The 20,978-nt window shown below is 31.2% G+C and overlaps 3 protein-coding genes across 6 annotated transcripts; 2 read left to right on the forward strand and 1 right to left on the reverse strand.

The window, feature by feature from the left end:
• Positions 1-1,689: 1,689 nt before the first annotated feature.
• Positions 1,690-7,896, forward strand: LOC115725393 (uncharacterized). 2 transcript variants are annotated; one of them, XM_030654905.2, is made up of 13 exons: positions 1,690-2,606; positions 3,043-3,192; positions 3,313-3,525; positions 3,606-3,695; positions 4,248-4,364; positions 4,458-4,727; positions 5,475-5,631; positions 5,824-5,901; positions 6,289-6,389; positions 6,562-6,732; positions 6,824-6,898; positions 7,118-7,216; positions 7,406-7,896. In XM_030654905.2, the coding sequence occupies exons 1-13, from the start codon at positions 2,214-2,216 to the stop codon at positions 7,745-7,747; spliced, it is 2,256 nt and encodes a 751-aa protein (XP_030510765.2). In that variant the 5' UTR covers positions 1,690-2,213; the 3' UTR covers positions 7,748-7,896. The 2 variants fall into 2 exon arrangements, with proteins under 2 accessions (XP_030510765.2, XP_060961582.1); XM_061105599.1 differs by lacking the exon at positions 1,690-2,606 and adding an exon at positions 2,662-2,895 and having other exon boundaries at positions 3,056-3,192.
• Positions 7,435-9,986, reverse strand: LOC115725394 (protein LAZ1 homolog 2). Of its 3 annotated transcripts, none has more exons than XM_030654906.2 (8): positions 9,732-9,986; positions 9,595-9,651; positions 9,394-9,502; positions 9,098-9,285; positions 8,931-9,019; positions 8,561-8,810; positions 8,119-8,349; positions 7,435-8,026 (listed from the first exon to the last, which is right to left on the reverse strand). In XM_030654906.2, exons 1-8 carry the CDS (start codon positions 9,903-9,905, stop codon positions 7,871-7,873), a joined length of 1,254 nt encoding a protein of 417 aa, XP_030510766.2. In that variant the 5' UTR covers positions 9,906-9,986; the 3' UTR covers positions 7,435-7,870. The 3 variants fall into 3 exon arrangements, 2 of the variants coding, with proteins under 2 accessions (XP_030510766.2, XP_060961599.1); XM_061105616.1 differs by having other exon boundaries at positions 9,813-9,920; XR_009684928.1 differs by having other exon boundaries at positions 7,886-8,026; positions 8,119-8,372; positions 9,732-9,931.
• Positions 9,987-17,224: 7,238 nt separating this feature from the next.
• On the forward strand, positions 17,225-20,154 carry LOC115707007 (protein DEEPER ROOTING 1). The gene is made up of 6 exons (XM_030634802.2): positions 17,225-17,424; positions 17,560-17,647; positions 18,227-18,816; positions 19,129-19,294; positions 19,783-19,850; positions 19,970-20,154. The coding sequence occupies exons 1-5, from the start codon at positions 17,419-17,421 to the stop codon at positions 19,800-19,802; spliced, it is 870 nt and encodes a 289-aa protein (XP_030490662.2). The 5' UTR covers positions 17,225-17,418; the 3' UTR covers positions 19,803-19,850; positions 19,970-20,154.
• The last annotated feature ends 824 nt before the right edge of the window (positions 20,155-20,978 follow it).

Raw genomic sequence — 20,978 nt, forward strand, 5'->3', positions numbered from 1 at the left:
TTTGGAAGACCTTTTTAAATAACTTAACTGTGTATTAAAAAAAAAGAGAAAAGCTTGCAACAAAAATTACTTCTACTGATAAAGGTGAAAGTAGTGTTAAATTATAATTTCTATATTTATGCAATCTATATCAACGCCTATAACATTTTAGAAATTCTAACTTAATCACATTATTAACTCATCAATATCTTTTATCAATGAAGAAAAAATTATTCATCAATAGAGAAAAAAAAACTCATCAATCATACAGTCCGAGTGATGTGAGCTGGCCCATCTGATTAATAATAATGGCTTAAAATATCTTAGTGTGTGATGATGGGTAAGACCACTATTAAGCCACAGGAAAAAAAAAAGTTAGGGGTTACATCATTTCTTAATTATTGGTGCTTTTATAATGTATTAGGCACATTTTAATAGTTTTAAAGAAAAAATTGCACTTTCCACAAAATGACATAAAATACTAATTTTTGTAAAATTTTTACATTTTATATTTAAAGTTTATTTATTTATTTATTATATTTTTACGATAATTTATAAAAAATATAAAAAATAACAAAAATATCACATAAAAGTAATAAAAAAATACAACATCAAAGTAATAACAAAACAACATAAAAAATAAGTTAATTAAGATTTTTACACCCTGAATTTGATTAAATCATGCCCCTTAAACTCTTAGGCTATGTTTGGTAGGAAGGATAGAGAGTTTAAAAAGGAAGGAAAGAATAGAGGAGTGGAGTAATCATTTGTTTTGTTTGGTAAGGTAAGAAGGAAAGATAATAATTTTCAATACTTTTGTTTGGTATTAGAAGGAGAATTAAAAAGATGGAGAGTGATTTGTTAATAAAATTACTATTTTGTTAATAAATATAAAATAGGTATGTATGAGAGAGAAAGTAAATTGTCAATTTTCCCACTTTTTTTTCACCCTCTCTCCTACAATCGGTCCAATAAAGGGAGGAAACAAATTGGTGGGCCCTCCAACACTTCTCTCCATCACTTCTCTCCTCTCCACTTCTCTCCATCCATTTATCCATCCTGCCAAACACATAAAAATATAATCCCTCCTCTCCACACTCCCTCCATTGCTCTCCCTCCCTCCTAAAAATCCTCCTGCCAAACACACTGTTAAGGTTGTTAAAAATGCTTCTGAACTATTGAGATTGCTAGATTTAAATTTTTTTTTTCTTTTCAATTTTAGTAAAAAAGTCTAACATGGATGAAATTCCAGTGGCTATGATTTAGTAAATGTCAAAGTTGGAGAGGCATGATTTAGTAGATTTCAAAGTTTGGGGAGGATGGTTTAGTATATAAACAATCACTGATATAGTAAAATTGAATGAAACTAGACAAAAATTCTTAGATCCAACAATCTCCATAATTCATGATAATTTAGTTATGTGAAAGTTCAGAGGACTAAAATCCTAATTAGCCTAAAAAAGAATATACAAATAATAAAAAAAAAATAACACAAAATACATCAAAAGAATTATATTTGATGTAAATAAAATTTAAAAAATAGTAACAATATTAAAAACTCCGTACAAACCATATTTTTATAATTTTATTTTTATTATTTTTGTATTTTTTTTTTATAATTATCCCAACTAAAAACTCAAACTTATACCATAAACTAAAAGTAAATCCACTAATTAAGATATTGCCTTATTAAGATTCTTGGGAGTGAATCAGTTGAAGTCCCACACGTTCCACCGGCCCAAACAATTAAAAAAGGAAAAAAAAGAAAGATAAAAGATATGACAAGCACACGTGGTTCCACATGGTACCTGCCACACTGGAATTTTCCTCCAAACGCTCTCAACATTCTAACGTTCGAACTTCTAGTCATAAAGTCCAAAATTAATATACGTTCCTCAACGGCAATATAGCCTGATCACGTCCACGTGTCACAATACTGTTGGATCATACTTTTGGCGTTTGGCCAGCTAGACCTTCTCCCCCGAGCTTGTGTGTATCGAAAATGAATACAGTACACTAGTACAGATAAAAAAAGAAAAGAGAAGCCTTTAAGCTTAGCTTACATTTCAAGGAAAGCATACCATTCATTCATATTATTTCATTTCATATCCGTTGAAGAATAATACCTCATATTCCAAATTAAATATATACATTTTCTTTTTTTTCTTTCTCCGAACCCAACAAAAAAAAAAAAACCTAAAAAGTAATCTTTATTTTCTTGATTGTCCGTACACATGGCGGAGGAATTCGACAAGGCTGTGGAAGATGGTCTCAGGCTTTCTAAGCGGCTTTACTTCGGGAAAGACAGAGCAGTGGCTCCACCGAAGCCGTTGCCGTCGATGATGAAGCCGGGGACTCACTCATACCTGCCGACGGCGCCGATGGTGTATGCGGTGATCTACGACCCGGCTATTGTGGACAATCCAGATATTCCGAGTTACCAGCCGCACGTGCATGGCAGGAGTGATCATCCGGCGCTTATTCCGTTACATATGCACGGGATTGAGCTGGAGGTGGATTGTAATTTGGACACGGCGTTTGTGAGGGTCGTTGGATCTTGGAGGCTTCATTGTGTTATGGGTAGTAAGAGCTGTAGCTGTCGAGTTGTGATCCCCATGGGTGACCAGGTGCGTAAATTTAATACTGGAGAATTTTGGAATTTCGAAAGTCAATGCGTGAATTTGGTGTTAGCTTACGCTATAGCTACCTAAAAGTATTTGGGTCCCAGTTTAGATTGTAAAGTAGGAGTTCTGGGCCAACTTTGGTCCTTCATGTGGTTGAAAATGCTGAAGCTAGTTGCTGTTCCTAAGGCTGAAACCGAAAACGATAGTGTGATTCAATATGAATTAGTCCTAATTTTTAATTTAAAGAATATGAAAACACGAGGAGTTTTCTTAAATTTAGTTTGCTTGCTGGGTATTGTTAAATTTTCATATTCACTAGTTTTTGTTTTTTGTAAGAATAATAGCTCTATTGTCTCTCTCTTTGTTTCGTCACTGACAAATGTAGTCCTTTTTGTTTGTTTTTACTGTTCTCAATGTGTTTGTATTATTTGGCTAACAGGGTTCAATTCTAGGTGTTGAGGTTGAGGTGTCTAGAAAATCCTATCGTACGCAACTGGTAAAATTGGAAGACGATAAGGATACAGAAAAGTCATCTTCTACATATGGAGGTTTCCTGAAGCCCCATATATTTACCATGACAGTTCCACAGGTACATACTTGTAATATTTTACTGCAAATTCATTCTTTAAGTTGGTTTCTTCTGTATCTGGGAATACATTAATTCATTTTTTTTTTACTTAAAAGAAATCAATTCTTGTTCTCCTTGAAGGTTGACGGGGGTTCCATTCTCTCTATTAGCATGAGTTGGTCTCAGAAATTAGTGTACAATGATGGTCAGTTCACTTTGAATGTACCCTTTACATTTCCCGACTATGTCACTCCTGTTGTAAAAAAAATTTCAAAGAAAGAGAAGATCGAATTGAATGTGAATGCTGGTACTGGAACTGAAGTGTTATGTCAGGCAGTCAGTCATCCTTTAAAGGTGCATTTTTATTAAAATTCTAAGGTCCTTTTATCTTTGTAATAGTCCTATTTTTCTTATTTAAATTCCTGATTTTTCAGCAAGTAAGGAGAAATGCGGGAAAAATGGGATTTTTATACGAATCTGAAATCTATTCTTGGTCAACTACAGACGTTAGCTTCTCATACTCAGTAAGACTCAACTTTACTTTTGCTTCCACTTCATCTTGATGTTGCTATATACCTACGTTATACAGTGGTGGACCCAAATGGGTCCTAGGCAGTTCAATTTTTTTTTAATATGCAATTTGATTTGTATTTTAGCCCTTTATGTATTTTACACCACATCCCCCCCTCCCCCCCGCCCTCTTAACATATAATAACTATTAAATTTAGGCCCTTGATAGAATAAAGTTTAGAGTCGGCCTTCTGATCACTATATGGCTACTAACTTGTTCAATGATGGTCCTTTACATTGTAAAACCACTTGAAACTAACTGCAAAGGGATATTCAGAAGTGCATTTTTATTTGGATGTGTGCAGATTCCAAGCATTCTTATTCTAGTTTGTTTATGTGTCTTAGGTTTCTTCTGATCACTATATGGCTACTAACTTGTTCAATGATGGTCCTTTACATTGTAAAACCACTTGAAACTAACTGCAAAGGGATATTCAGAAATGCATTTTTATTTGGATGTGTGCAGATTCCAAGCATTCTTATTCTAGTTTGTTCATGTGTCTTAGGTTTCTTCAAGCAGCATTCATGGTACTGTTTTCTTGCAATCTCCATTAGTTCATGAAGCTGATCAAAGAGAGATGTTCTGTGTCTATTTATTTCCAGGAAATCAGCAGAGTAGGAAGGTTGGTTGGTCCTATACCTCATTGAACTCTTATTTCTTTGGTTATTATATTTTTTTTTGCCAATATATTTTCCAATTTCTTTTGATTGTGTAGGTATTCAGGAAGGATATAGTATTTGTTGTTGATATAAGTGGAAGCATGCGAGGAAAGCCAATTGACGATACCAGAAATGCACTCTCTGACGCTCTCTCTAAGCTTGATCCAGAAGATTCATTTAGCATCATAGCATTTAACGGAGAGATTTTTCTGTTCTCAACATCAATGGAAGCAGCTACAACGGAGGCCATTGAAAGGGCCACTGAGTGGATGACTATGAATTTTATTGCTGGTGGTGGCACCAATATATTGCTTCCTTTAAACAAGGTATGTTTTTCTTGTTCTCTTCAACTGGGATTCACCATATAATACCTTCTTATTCTTGGTTGCACACGCAAGTGGTGCATTATTTGTATGCAGGTTTAGATAGATAAAAATCTGGCATTATTTCAAGGTCTTTCTGAAGTCTTTATGGTTTTCTGATTGTCCATTTCTGATTTTCCATGCATGTTTATATGCTCTGGAAATAATTAAGTTAAAGGAACTAGGATGATGTTTTGTGCACCAATACTCTTAAGAACATTAGACAATAGAACAGTGAAAATTAGCCGAACAGCCAAGCAAGCCAAGAGTTGGTATTTTTGAATAAAACCAGTTGTGGAAATGAACAAACTATTGCTCCTATCGGACCCTATGATGCAGTGAGTGAGTACTCAATTCATGAATTCCCACAACTACCCCCTTACTCACCTATATATACCATCCAATTCCCCAGTCATTATTACAATTGCTTAGATACCCTTTTCCATCTACTATACTCTCATTCTACTCATCCTACCGATCCTGGGATCTACCATAGGACCATTTACGTTACAAGTTTAAGGTGCTTTATAAGCCTAAAACTGCTATAATTCAAGTCCTTGTTATGTAAATTTCCATCTGGATTAGACTACTTGATATAGGGGAAGTTAACTTTTATTAAGTAAACAGCTAAATCATTATTCTTTTTTGAATCAGCATACAAATATTGGCTGAGTTGTGCTGGGCTTATTTTCATTCTTATTTTTGCTTTAGGCACTAGAAATGCTATCAAATCCTCGGGGTTCAACTCCGATAATTTTTCTTGTCACTGATGGGGCTGTTGAAGATGAGAGACAAATATGTGATATCGTGAACAATCATGTTGCAGAAATGGGATCAAAATGTCCACGTATATACACCTTTGGCATAGGTAATGGTTAATACACTTTCTGTAACAATTGTTTCCAAATCAGACTCTTTCTTATGATTTTAAGTGGCTTCACAAATTTTCATTTCCACTCTAGGTAGATAACCTGAATTTCTTTAAGCGACACCATGGGGCTTGGTGTTGTTGTTGAAGTGTTAAACTCCTTTGTAATTTTTCATCTATGTTTGATAATAGGCTCATTTTGCAACCACCATTTTCTGCGGATGCTTGCATTGATCAGCAGGGGACAATATGATGCTGCTTATGATGCAGGCAAGTGTTTTCTTCTTTATATCTATATTAGCTTTTTTAACTTATGTAGAGAAGCTTGAAAACTTTTACCCTCTCCTTGGAATTTGGATTTTAGCGAGGAAAGTAAGTTTATGAGAAAGTTCGAGAGTTAAGTTCAATGTAATTTTATAAAAATTAGAACATTTAATAAAGTCTCTTATAGATTTTTTCTCACCAAAGACTTTCTTGAAAAAATTGAGTTCTGAACAAAGCCTAAAGTGTTCTGAATTAAAGAATCAGGACTTCAAATGGTGCATTTCAAAGCTAATTATCCATGAAGCTTGTTGCTTTGATTGTTGGTTTTCTTAAGTGAAGACCGGGGATCTGTCCGAATTTGGTTATGTGCTGATTATCTTTCCTGACTGACAGATTTGGTGGAAGCTCGATTACAAAAATTATTTACTAGAGCTTCATCTTTGCTTCTTTCAAATGTAACATTTGACGCATTGGATAGTCTTGGTGAAGTTGAGGTATGTATTCTGACCTTCATTTTCCATTTTTTTATCCATGGTAAATAAAAACGAAATCATGCTTCAACCTGTTCAAATGTTTATGTTTCACTACATCTTTTTAGTGGTTCTTGCTTACCTGCTGTGTGTTCTATATTGACTAAAAACTGGCTCCCTTCGATCACTTTGTTAGGTGTTTCCTACTCGAATACCAGACCTTTCGTCTGAGGATCCACTAGTTGTATTTGGCAGATATCAAGGAAAATTCCCCAACTCTTGTAAAGCTAAAGGTGTCTTGGCCGGTTTGAATAGTTTTGTAATAGATTTGAAAATACATAATGCAAAGGACGTACCACTTAACAAGGTAAGGCATCTAATATTTAGCCACCTTTTTCATATTTTAGTTTCTAATTGTCGTTGTTTAGTAATTTGGTGTTTTGTTTTGGTCATAATAGATATTTGCAAAAGAACAGATTGATCAGCTTACTGCTCGGGCATGGTTTACAGAAAATAAAGAACTCGAGGATAAGGTTTGTTGCTTGATCCTAACAATAACCCGTAAAGACGTAAAAAATAAAAAATTACTAATAATTTGATGATGTTACAACATTTAAGTCATAATTTTTTTTCTAATTCCACATCTACATGACCAACAATATTACTTTATCGTGTGTAGAAGACTTGGCATGAAATGCTTTTAAAAGTTCACTATTTCCTGTAAAATAAATACTGTTCCTCTTATTTGACAGATTTCCAAAATGAGCATACAAACTGGGGTAGTATCTGAGTATACTCGGATGATTGTACTTGAGACAATAGGGAAGAAAATTCAAGATGGACTACAACAGGTACTCATATAACTATTGTTACACTATACAAAATAATATCTAATTATAGTTTTTTGTACTGCTATGTGGTTTTCCACCAAATGCAATAAATTTGTTACAATTTCTATTATCAATGTTATTATTGTTATAAACCATTGATTTTCTTTTTCTAATGAACCCAACCATCTCAAAAATACAAAAAACAAGCAGGTACCAAAGAAAAGCCTACCCCCAAAAAAGGCAGCTGCTGAAAAACAGAAGGTGATACCAATGCCAAGTCTATGTATTGGCTTTGGAAACTTGACTGCAACGGCTGAAAACGTTCCTCCAGGATGTGAAGAAGCAAAACTTCCTGAAGTTGCGGAAATGTTCGTGAAGGCAGCTTCGAGTTGTTGCGGCAACATCTTTAGACACTGCTGCTGCATGTGCTGCATCCAATGTTGTTCCAGGATGAACGACCAATGCGCAATCGTACTAGCCCAGATATGTACCGCACTGGCAATATTTGGCTGCCTTGAATGTTGTTCATTATGCTGTGCCGATAACGAATAGAAAATTCAGTCCGAACAGATTATTTTATTGTTACAAATAGTTTTTACACTTGTAATAGAGATGTGTAATGTAAATGAAAATGAGGCTTCGTGACACTGGTTCAACACTTGTATAATCTTGAGTCTAATCCTCTTCAACATGTTCCTCAATTTTTAACTCTGTCTCTTCTTCTTCTCCGGAGTCATCTGATCTGTGGTGGAAGGTCTCTTGGATCTTCGTTACTCCCTTCTCCACAGGTCCCATTGCTTGATTTATAGTCAATACAACATCGCTCACAACCTGTCAAATTGGCATTATTTAAGATTTAAGCCTATATATGTATATATATATATATATATCTTGTTTTTTCAAGAGAAAATAGTTGTACTTACATGGTGACCACCTTCAAGAACTATGTCCTGAACACTCTCGGTCACACTAGTTCCAGGAGCTTCAACCTTAATTTCTTGCTTCTCAAGCGCAGCTGGGGTGTCATTGTCACCATCTTCTAATTTAACTTCTCTGCTTGATTCAGCAGTGACACTCCAATGCTTGATAGCCGGTACATAGTGGTACCGCTCCGTCGAAAAGACATACATATGAGCAACAGCTGCAATAGCCATCTGCCAAGCCAGTAAACATAAACCTGCATCATCTTTGCTTTAGGAGTATAATAGCAAAACCAGACATTTCACCTCATTAATAAGGCCAAGACCAACAAGGACATATTCTAATCAGATTATGAAAGTGCACTATCTTATATTAACAGAACAAATAAAGGCAAGCCAATGTAGAAAAACAGAGTTGGTAAAAGAATTTAGTGAAGGGACTCACTTCTATGCAAATCAAGAAATCCTGCAATCCACTCTGTAATTCTCCCTGTTTAGGTATAGCTCCAAAAGCACGCAGTAGAGCAATAGCTACACCTTGCCACCAAGTGGCAAATACAATAGCCTTGAAACTTATGAACTTTGCAAGTGGTTTTATTGGTTGAAGTCTTTCATGAGTTACATTGTAGAATTGCACAAGGCAATACAGAGCCCACATCTGGCTGAAATTTAGTACCACTGCTAGGTAGGGATATCTACAACAAAAGTTAAGATGTCAAAACTAGAACTTGTTATGTTAACTTGAAAATTAAAGTTAAAAAAGGCTCATTAAATTTTGTTTTCAGAAGGGTTAATGATAATAATGAGAAACCTACCCATAATACCACTTAAATTCTCCATCACCATAAACGCCTAGGAGCTCCAACAATAATGCTAAGAAGGCACAAACGGTTTTCAGAATCATCTGAGCTAATGAAAAAAACAATATATGAGAATAAAGATTTCTTTTTAAGAAAAAAGAAATGATGAAGAAGCTACTTACATATTGTACAAGGCCAAATTTCTCGATTGTTAACAACTCCTTTCCAAGAACACATGGTCGAGTGAAGAAGTTCCAAAACGACCTATTTCTCTCATTAATATGATTTTCACTTGCCTCTTCTATCAATGGTTTGTTCAGCAGTTTTCTTGATTCATTTTCAAGTTCTTCTATGACACTTCTTTCTCCTCCTTCCATGGTTGTAACAATTAAACAATAATACTACCAATAATAAAAGAAACACAAAATAATATATTATAATAGACCCCAAAAAAGAAGATCATGATAGAGTGAGTTACCAAGACAAGCAATCAAATAGCTTCCAAAAGAATACAAGGCAAATGCTTCATAACAGTTTCTTAAAATGTCACAGGCCAAAGAAAACTTTGGATTCCACAAAGATATGACCTGTTAAGAGATTTTAACATAATTAATCAGTTCTTAGAAGCTTAATAACATACAAGCAATTGAATATATATATATATAATTAAAAATCTTACTGATTCAGTGGCATAAGCTGGTACTATGAAAAGAACAGCAACAATCCACTTTTGTTCCTGAAAAATCACATCAAAATTAATCCTTTGTTTCTTCATAATGAAATATCAAAATTAATGGTAGAGAAAGAGGAACTAACTGGGGGATTAGTATATGATCTGAGATGTTGAAATATAAGAAAGATAGAAAGAGAGAACGCCACAAGAGCGAAGCAACTTGCCACTATGAGTCCTGGTTCATGGATTTTCCTATACATTATTTCACTTTCAGACACTGATGAATAATAATCATCATTATTTATCACCATTTCCATTATTTTTCATCAAAAACAAAATAGTTTTTCATTAAAATGATAATGTAAACCGGTTTGTATAAGATAGTATTGGTTGCTGTGACTTTGACAAGTGTACTATCTATACTCAAGACAGTTATCCTGTGATCCACTAGACGAGCCTGTTCCGACACGTGTACTTTAATCCAAAGTCAGCGGTCAAGTCCACACGTGTATAAATGATTGATGTTCCCTTCTGTTTATGGTTTTCTTTGCTTCAAGTCAAGTTGATGTCGTTTACGGTTATTCTGTTGTCGTTTTCAATTTTGACGATCAGCTGTTTACTCGTTCATTTTAATGTTTTATTTTGGCTTCTGAGTTCTGATTATTTCAATGTCACTGTTTTTATTCGGTTAATTAAATATTATACCAGTACTTTATTCAGGCTTGATGAATAAATTTAAACGTGTAAATTGCGGTCCAAAGTTTTGAGTTTTTAGGCGTGAATTTTTTAACGGCATAAGTACTTAATATTTGTAAAATTATAATTTTTTTTTATTTTTTCTGTAAAAAAAAATAGAAATAATTGACACTACACGTTTCTGTTCAACCCAATGATATAGAATCTACCATTTGGGCTTTATATGTGCTTTTTTTAAAAATAATAACAGAGCATGTACGGATGAAACTCGAGAAAAATTACTGTTTTACAAATATTGAGTACTTCTACTGCTAAAAAAATTATTAAGTTTATACCACTAACAAACCCAAAATTTTAAGTACTTATGCTCCTCATAGCCATCACTATCTTATCCATCGGAAACTATATCAACATCTCCATCTTTCTTGAGATTATAGTTCTTTAAGATTGGACAGTCAAATGAGTACACGAAGCATATTTTCTTGAACTTGGAATTCTGTAGTTGCCTTTAATTGAATTGTTCTGACCCTTGTTTTTCTTCTTTGGAGCATTTCCTTTGATCAACAATCCATCATCAACACTTTCTTCTTGTTGTTCTAATTTTTCAATTCCTTTGACAATAATGCATTCTGAATTTCCTTCTCTAATGTCAATGAATCCTTACCATATATCATGGTATCCACAAAATGCTCATAACTCTCTGCAGTGGGAAATTCAGTACTATGATTACTTGATCTTCGTCCTCGACTGTGATTCCAATGTTTTCCAGATTGAGTATCACCTTATTGAAATTATCAAGATGATCTTCAATAGTCTTTCCTGCTATCATCTTAAAAAAAATACAACTTTTGTTTCAAAAATAACCTGTTAGTCAGTGATTTTGTCATATATAGAATCTCTAGTTTCAACCATACTCCAACTACAAAATCTTCTTTAGGCACCCTCAAAAAGTTGTCTTAGAGGCTCAATATGAAGGCACTATGATTCTTTTCAAGAATGTCGATTTTCTCTTTTGGAGTCAATCCCTCTGATAGATTTTATTCTCCAAGTAAAGCAGCTTGTAAACCTCATTGATCGCAAGTAGAGCTCGCCACAATCCAAAGTTATTTTTCTCTGTAAACTTCTCTAGATTAAACTTAGCATTCCTTATTTCTTCTTGGATCGATCTTTAAGAATCTTGAAAGCTTTGAATCCAATTCTTGATCTCCAAGCTTTGATACCACCTGTAAGAAAAATGCATATGATCTCACACGGCAAGAAATCTCCAATGAACACACTCGAAATATTCCATAGATCCAAAGGCACAACCACAAACTGAGTTAGTAAAAATTCTCTATATGTTTTATTGATTGTGTAATAGGAAGAAGAAATTAGAACGAATAAGTAAAATAAATAGATTGACGAGTTATAAAATTAATACCCTAGATTCCATTATTGATATTCAAAATTATTGTTTGCTTACTTTAATATTTTTTATAGTTAAATTATTTTTCTTGTTTTAATAATATTCCTTAAATTTTTGTTTGTAGTAGAAAAATAATTATTGGTACTTAGTAATAATTTTCGTATAAGATGATACTCAGGGCCGTCTCAAGGTGATGAGAGGCCTAGGGCGAAATTTGAAACAAGGCCTTTTCTTTTAATAAAATTTTTTAAAAAAATTAATTAAATTTTGACACAACATCAATTTTAATTCTTTTATCTCTATGTAATAAATAATATTTTGTAATGTAAGCTAACTCGATCAAGTAATATTTAATTATTAAGAACATCTCTATTGAAGTGCTATATATTTTAGCAAATTTGAAAGAAAAAAATAATATGTTTAAATTATATATATTTTAAAAAAATATATAATAAATATAAATTTTATTTATTATTAACAGTATCATTAAAAATGTACGTTAATATTTTAAAATTAAAAGTACTTTAATATATTTTTTTTAATATAGTGTAATACAAATATTTAAGTTATAATATTGTTATTTATTTATTTTTGAAATGCTAAGTAAAACTTTTCAAAAATAATAGTATAAAAGGTGTGTAATCAAAAAAAAAAGAGTATAAAAAGTGACTAAGGTGAGGATCGAATCTTGAATCCTCAAGGCCAATTAAAGCTCCACTTATCATGTGTACGACATGTTTTTCATGTAATTTATTAAGTTAAATATTTATATATTATACGTTTTTATATGTGTATATATATTAATTTTAATTTTTTCGGGGCCTCCAAAATTGTGGGGCCTGGGGCCGAGGCCCCGGCTGCCCCACCCTCTGGCCGACCCTGATGATACTCATGCTTAGGAACTTTATTACTAAAAACGATACATACACTTATAGTATAGATTTTACCTATCAAAACGCAAGGTTAATAATCACGTTTCTTTGGATTCTTTCTCTGGCCTAGTTCTTCGGGATATTAGTTGTAATCAGTGGCGAAGCGAGAAATTTGACTGAGTAAGGACTTGAATAAATATTAAGTCAAACAATAGTATTATTTTGTTTTTTTTAATAAAGTGTTATTTTTTTTTATTATTTGTATTGGGTTATTTTTAAAATGGGCTTGATTAAAATGAGAGTAGGCTCATGAATCGTGATTAAGATATTGAGTAAGGGCTTTTGTGAATCGGGCTTTAATAAATTTAGTGAAGTGAATTAATATATGTATATATCTACATGTGAAAATTTTGATCTATATATTTGAGTGAGGGCTTAAGCCTACATATGGGCTAAAGTCCCTCCGTGGTTTTAATTTTACTCTTTTTTAGTTAGTCTTTTTCATTGTTCTTAAAATGTTGTTCCCTACACCCTTGTTGCTTTAGTAAAGTTTGATAGCTAAATTATCCAAATTATATTCAGAACATTATTATGATTGATGTCGTTGATCAATAAATGATCTTGTACCCCTTCTCTCATTCTTTTGAGTTTGTAGCTCTAAAGAGTGGTTTATTGATTTTTTAAAAAAAAGTGCTTTTCGATTGAAAACTTTGTATTTTAATAAAAATGTTGCTGCTCTAAATAATCATTTATTTTGTAGTCAATTACAGTATATGTTAATTTTTTTTTTACTTCTAGTTATAATAATATTTAGTTAATTATATATAGTTTAAATATATTATCATTTTATTTTATTATTTTTGACAAAATCATTTTATCATATTAGTTAAACTTATTATTATATCTTTTAATTTTGTGGCAAAATTTATTAGCCATTATAGGTAGTTAGAGAGAGAGAAAAAAAATGAGAAATATATACACATTAACTTTAGATTAATTTACAAGTTTTTATATTTCTTTCTGTCTTTCTTTTTCTTTAAATTGTTCTATAATAAATTCATGAAGTATGTATTGATGATGAAATGCAGCGTATACCACAGTTCATGATTATATTACGTACGGTACCAACTTTATTAATTAGTAATTATATATTTAATTTAAGGACATGGTACTAATTTGATTGGCACAGTGTGACTCTTTATTCGAACTCTAATCTACCAATTGGCATTGAGCATAGTTAACATTAATATAAAACTTTTGTTTTATGCGAGACATTCCATTTTGGGGAGTTATCTCTAAATATATATATCACATGCTTGGTTGGCTATATCTACTAGTGGACTTGTTTATTTATGTATTTTTCTAGGATGGAGAATCATCTCTTCTAATTCCTAAGTTTTAACTAAATTACATCTCGATGAATTCATTTTTGGAGAAGTCCCCCACACAATAACTTAAAGAATTAAGAAAATTTCAAATAAAATACACGATGATACATATTCATATATAGTCAGCATCCTGATAAAAAAAAGTTGCTAATAATAAATGTTTCTTTTATTGGCCAATGTTGTAATTTGTATATATATATACTAAATACTAATTTTGGAGAAGGGGGCTGACACACTTGAAAGGGTCATCTTTACACTAATTAATGAGGGAGTTTATAATATTAATTATTTATGTCCATACACATAATTTATAATGGTGTATATATATTTATATATATTATATTCGTATTGTTGTCATGGACCACAAGTTTCCAAGTCTTATATGCTGCAGGATATAATATATTCTATATATACGTAAATGATATATGCTATATATAATACAGGTTTATAGAGTTGATTTACAGATAGATAGCATAGCATAATATTTACGTATAGCATATATACTACTAATAATCAAAATGGCTTGATGTGGTAATTAGCGTGTTATAAATGTTCACACACACTGTCTTGATTTTTGTCGAAACTATGAGGAGTGCTAATTAAGGAAAATTCTCTTTTATACACTCTAGCTCTTATCTTTTTTTTATGTCTATAATAATAATAATATAGTAATAATGGATCTCAAATACATTGACAGTGACACACCCATCTCCATGGCCTGGCCATATTATTATATATATTATAGATAGCATGGATCCCTTTTAAGTGTAGTGTGAAGTGAAGTTATAATAAGAAGATGTTAATAATAGGAGAGACAGGTGCATGGAAGAAAGAAATTAAAGGTAGCTTAGGGGCGAGGTCCAATGCTTAATATTAATTTGATCTTATATATAATTGAATATTGATATTAATATTGGGCACATTGGTCAAACATAGACCAATCTATTTGAGACAGATGTTGGTCGGATATAGTCCGATGAATAGTAACGCAACGGCATGTTTGACACATGGCAAACTAACTCTTCTTTTTGCCTGTTTTGCCGTGCTAACCAAACCCAAACCCAAACCCAACTTTTCTTTTATTGGCTAATTCCACTTATTCTTCCAATCCCTATGTGACATGGTCATGGACAACTTCACGTGCATGCATGCTTCCTTACCTTAATTTCTAGTGTACATTTCTATATTTACAGATAGTAAATGCATCATTAATATAACCAAATATAATTTTTTGTCCCATAATCTTCTATAGAAGTATATATTTGACAATTTAGATTTGCGTTGTGATCATGTACAACCTTAAGTAGTCACTTTAACCTGCAGGCCCGCTGGGTATATGGGCTGGCCGGGGACATTACACTTATCTCCAATCTGTGTTTGTTTGTAATGTAATGTAATGTAATTTTAATTTTAGTTTATGTTTTTATACTATAAAAATGTATAAATATCATGTATTAATTGTATATAAATTGGGTTTTGTTATTAGGTATTAGTGCTGTTAAGTATCTAATATCACCACAAGCGTGACCGGCTCTAGATTAACGCGGGCTAGGCCCTTACTTAAGGTCACCTATTTTAGAAGTCTAAATAAAAAATATATAATTTCTAATAAGGTTAATTTATTTTATAATAAGAACTCAATTTTTTTTCTAAGGCTCTAAGGTACTTCTAGCAAAATAGTTAGGGATATTAATTATATAAAAATTATAACATTAAATTAAGTAGGAGTTAATTAAATATTTAATTTTATTGACAGCGATATGACATATCTTTAGTTCTTTTTTTTCCTAATAATTTATATCAAAAATATTTTTTCTATTGTATTATAATTATTAAATGGAAAAAAAATTAAAAACAGAGAGCCATCCCTGCCCTGTTTACATTTCTATAGCCATGCCCAACTATTATTATTTATATAAGCACAACACAAGTGGGGAGGTGGAAACTTGGGGAGATTTTGTAGTACATTCTCCAAGGATTTTCTTTGTTGGTCTTATAATCATATTATTCAAGATGCAATTTCAATTCACCCCTCTTTTGAGGGATTTGCACGGTCAACTTTGTGTCAAAAAATTCTGTAAAGAGATTGATTTCATTTGAAGTGATACCAATTAATTAAAATACAAGTAATCACTATATATATCTATAACACATTAAGGCTAGAAATTAAGCTGCCAATGAACATATAACTTTGGATATCAAAAACATAATTAATGATTGATAATAATGAAAATAACACTCCTATTATATATAATTGCCTCCTATAAATATAAATATATACTCATAAATCTAGTGAGATTAATTGAATTCTGGATTGCTCCCATTTCATCAAAACAAAAAACAAAAAAGCAAAAAACAAAAGAGCTGGATTGTCATGGTTCGGTTAGCAAGGGACATGCATGGCTACAGAAAGTATGGGCTATACGTTATAATATGTTATATTATATATATACATATTAAATTTATCGACAAGAATAATGCTATGCACCTTCATCATTATATCCAACACTCATAATAATTGACACATGTTCAATTAATAATCACTTATGTAATTAAAAATAGAATAAGATCTGATAAAGCTAGCTAATTAGAGTTTATTATAATTTTTTAATTAACACTCTCTAAGAATACGATATCAATTGTTCGAGTTTAATTTGATTGTAATCCCTACTATATATACTACGCATGCATGATGCATCTCCAAAGAAATTCTCTAAAAATAGCATTTTTAATATAATAAAGGGTGAAATATCAAAAATATTACTCCAATCAACCATTCTCATTTGGATTGGATAACTGATCTCTAAATATGAAATTTTATTCTATATATTAGCTCAAATAAGAAATACGGTTAGAATGAAGTTAACTATTTTTTAATATTTTTTATTTTAAAAAAACTTTTTTATATATAAATATATTATTTACACTCAAACATTTTCATATAGCTAAAAAAATATATACGTATTTTTTTTAATAAAGCCAATTAAATATTACATACTGCATGTTGTGTGTATATACGAAGTATTATTTGTCTATAACATTATTATAAAAAAAAAACAATAATAAATAATAAAGAGCACCCTAAACCCTAAACACAATGAAAGCATTATAATTTGAAGAAGTTGGTGGATGCAAAAATACATGGTTTTGGAAATAATTATTTAATTTTTTAAATTAATGAAAAGGGTTAGTGGAAAAAAGAGAGGAGAGTTAGAAAAGATTAAAATTGGAAGAAAAAAAATAAAAGATAATAAAGAAATGAAGCGACAAAGTGTTTGTGGAAACTTGAACCATGGACAAAAACCAGCTAGCCTTGGGTTTTAGACTTTCTCACTCTCACATACATAATATCACATCTCTTACTCTTACTGTATTTAAGCATTAACCACCTCAACTCTCAGTGGCTTATGAGATCTGATCTCTCATCAATTTCTCAAGCCCAACATTTGCTATATACTCTCTGCTCTAAATGAAGGTAACAGCTTAATTAATGATATTCTTGATTTTGATCTTAATTATTTTATAGATACATATATTCTGTTGTGATTCTATATATATAAAAGTTGTGTTGTTATAATATGAAGAAATACCATTTTTGTTTTTACTGCAGATATTAAGTTGGATGCAAAGCAAGCTCAAATATGGCAAACATAATGAGAACAACTGCAAGAAAACAATAACCTCAAAACCGTTTCCCCGTAAGCACATTTATATACATTATACGTATTTATATATATGTCACCGAAACAAGTTGAAAGAAAGTGCTTATACTTATAAATTAATATATAATTAATTAAGCACATTTAATTAGCAGTCAAATGGGTAATTGGCTCCAACCCATATAGTTTCATTAATTCAAACCATTTCACGAGAGATGAATGGGAGGATTAATCTCATCATATCTGAATGAATCTACCTTGTTGTTTGTTTCGTTTCAGATATTTTTTACTATTGAAAACCTAACTTTGGCTCAGAGTTTGAAGATATATATCAAATTTAGGGTAGTATCTCTAAAATTGTATACACCGAGTTTGGTTCTATTTCTTTGGTTTCGTTTTAAAGTATAATTCTAATAGAATAAAATAGTGGAATGATTATTCTATTTCGAAATGGAAAGAAAAATCATTCCGATGCAAGATAAGAAAAAACTTAATAATTTTTTTTATGTTTTTTAAATTTGATTTCATTCCATTCCTATTCATATTCCCATTCTCATTTCTATTTCTATATTTTCTGATCAATACTTTTGCATTTGATCGATTATTTGTTGTGTGTAGAGGCACCAGTACCAATATTAGTGCAACAAGCTGAAAATTCATCAGGGAAAGAAGAAGTGAATGATTGGCTTTATGGATTGCTGGCAATTGGGACATTAGGAAATAATGACATCAATAAAGAAGATCTCTATAATTCTGATCCTCATCATCATGAGACCATTAATAAACCACCACCACCATCATCATCATCATCTTTATTATTAAGAGACCCAAAATGTGAGGCTGATGATGATGATGAGGAGGAAGATGGAAGCTTGGAGCTACAAATTGATTTGAAGTCATTAATATTGATGCATGATAAGGAAGCAGCAGCAGGTGCTACTGGTGATCATCCCTCCTTGGAAAGATTTCTAAGTAGACAATCACAATCAATTTTGGAACTCTGTAAGAGTACTAGTAATAATACTAGTGGTACAACCTTAGCTCTCAACAGAGGAAAAGATGTTACTACGGACAACACTACAAAAAATGCAATTGTTGGCAAGAAATCCTTTTCTTTTCTTCTTAAGAAGATTTTTGTTTGTTCAAGTGGCTTTCCTAACTCACCTCCCACTCCAAAATCTCCCACTTCAGAACAAAGAATGGAAAAGGTAAACCAAATACGATCAAATATTTAATTAATCAATTACTTATGTCATATTTACATACTATATATGCTTTTTAAATAATTATTGAATTTGATCGAAAATGATGTAGTTTAATAATTTTTTTTACTTCACATAATTGATGGTTATTTAATCTGATTAATCTAATTCAGTTTTTAGATACTTTCACATTAATTATTGGCATTAAATTTACGAAGTTGGGTGTCCATATTAGAAGTGTATATATGCATATGTCAGCTAGCATTGTTATTTATTAGTTTGTATCTAAAACATTATAATTAATTTGACTTGTTACAGATACTAAGAGCAATACTTCACAAGAAGATATATCCCCAAGGTTCAAGTAATCCATCATTGTCTATGAAAAAGTACATAGAGAATAGACATAATGAAGACGACTTAACTGATGAACAGAAAAATGCAGTACTCAATGGAAGCAAATGGGTCAAAACTGATTCTGAATGTAATTAAGCTTTTACAACATTATTACCATATACATGCCTATTTTCTTTTATGCATTTTATCTAATATATATGTGAAAATCGACTTCTTTCTAATATCACTATTATTGAGAAAGCTTCCCTCAGATTGTCGAGCATACCCATTTTGCAAAAGATTATCAAAAAGAGATTTGTGCAAAGTAACTTAAAAATAATTATCTCGCCGAACACTTGCTTCTTGTGTTTGACACCTTATTTTTACAGTCACTTTGCACAATACATTATTTAGATAATTTTTTCTTTTTTGCAAAATGACATTCTCAACAATCTGTTTAATTAGCAAAAAAAAAAAAAAAGCATTCTCAACTCAACAATCTCGATAATATCTATATTTAGATTTCTCACACTCAGTAAAATATTTTAGAGAGACTATTTTGCAAAATAATTACTCGTTATGATTTATCATATATATTTTTATGTGAGTTGAACCATTTTCTTAATTTTATTGTAGACATTGTTTTAGAGATATAAGCTTAGCTGACACGTCATCATCGACAGCTAGGCTTCGGAGAATACAGGGTAAAGATATTATTTCATTGAAATCATTTCAAAAACTTAATTATGATGATTATTAATTAAGGGAGCAAGTTACCTATCTCTTCTTCTAATAGATCAATCTCTACAACATATCAATGCAGGTTTTAAATAGAAGTTCAAACCCATATTGTTGGAGGAAGTAATTAATTGGAGGTGCAGTAATTTGGGATCACCAAAGAATTGTTTACACACCTTATGATATATAAAAAATAATATCATTATGTACGTATAGTTATATATATATATGTGATATAGTGAAAAGGCAGGTGACTTTACTTTAGCTTGTCTTTTCATGTAACTAATGTAAAATAATAATTCATAATAAGCTCCGATCGTGGAAAGGAAGCTATTAATATTGTGCTCTCTCATTCACAATAAAATTAAAATTGTATACAACCATTTCCAAAAGTTTCTTATTATAACGGACTGTGAGGGGGCGTAATTAAGAAAAACAAAATTCAACCCTTACACTAAAATTAATATTATATATTTATAAATATTATTTTTTTTATTACAAATATATTTCATAACTAACTAAAATATATACATTTATTTCGGAGGGGCGATTATCCTACACTTTTATGTAGATTTATTACTGTATAATACTTACCATTGAATAATTTTCTCTGAGAGGAGGTGTGTAAGAAATTTTTTAGGTAGTATGAATTTAAGAAATGAATTTTTGTCTAATCATTTTTAGACCAAAGTATATACATATTCACATATATTAATATATTATTCAATCAATATATAATGAAAAATGCTTATGATCAATTTTGTGTGATATTTGAGGGATTGCAAGTGTCACACACTTGAGTCAATATGATTCCCCATCGGTGATCAGCTAATTAACAAGAATAATTTATAACCGGCATATTAACAATTAACAAGAATAATTTATAGTGAGTTGCCTACATATATACAAGAAAAGCAAATAAAAATTCATGTTTTGATGTTGGAGAATTAAAGTAGCTAATTACCAGTTACCATATATATATATAATGGACATACTTAATTTTTCAGAAAATTGTATGCTTTGATAAATTTAAAATTTTAAAATACATCAATTTGCATGTTTTATAATATTGAGTAATACTGTTTGTATTAACT

The sequence above is a fragment of the Cannabis sativa genome, chromosome 1 (genome assembly GCF_029168945.1).
Source record: "Cannabis sativa cultivar Pink pepper isolate KNU-18-1 chromosome 1, ASM2916894v1, whole genome shotgun sequence".
Taxonomy (NCBI): Eukaryota; Viridiplantae; Streptophyta; class Magnoliopsida; order Rosales; family Cannabaceae; genus Cannabis; species Cannabis sativa.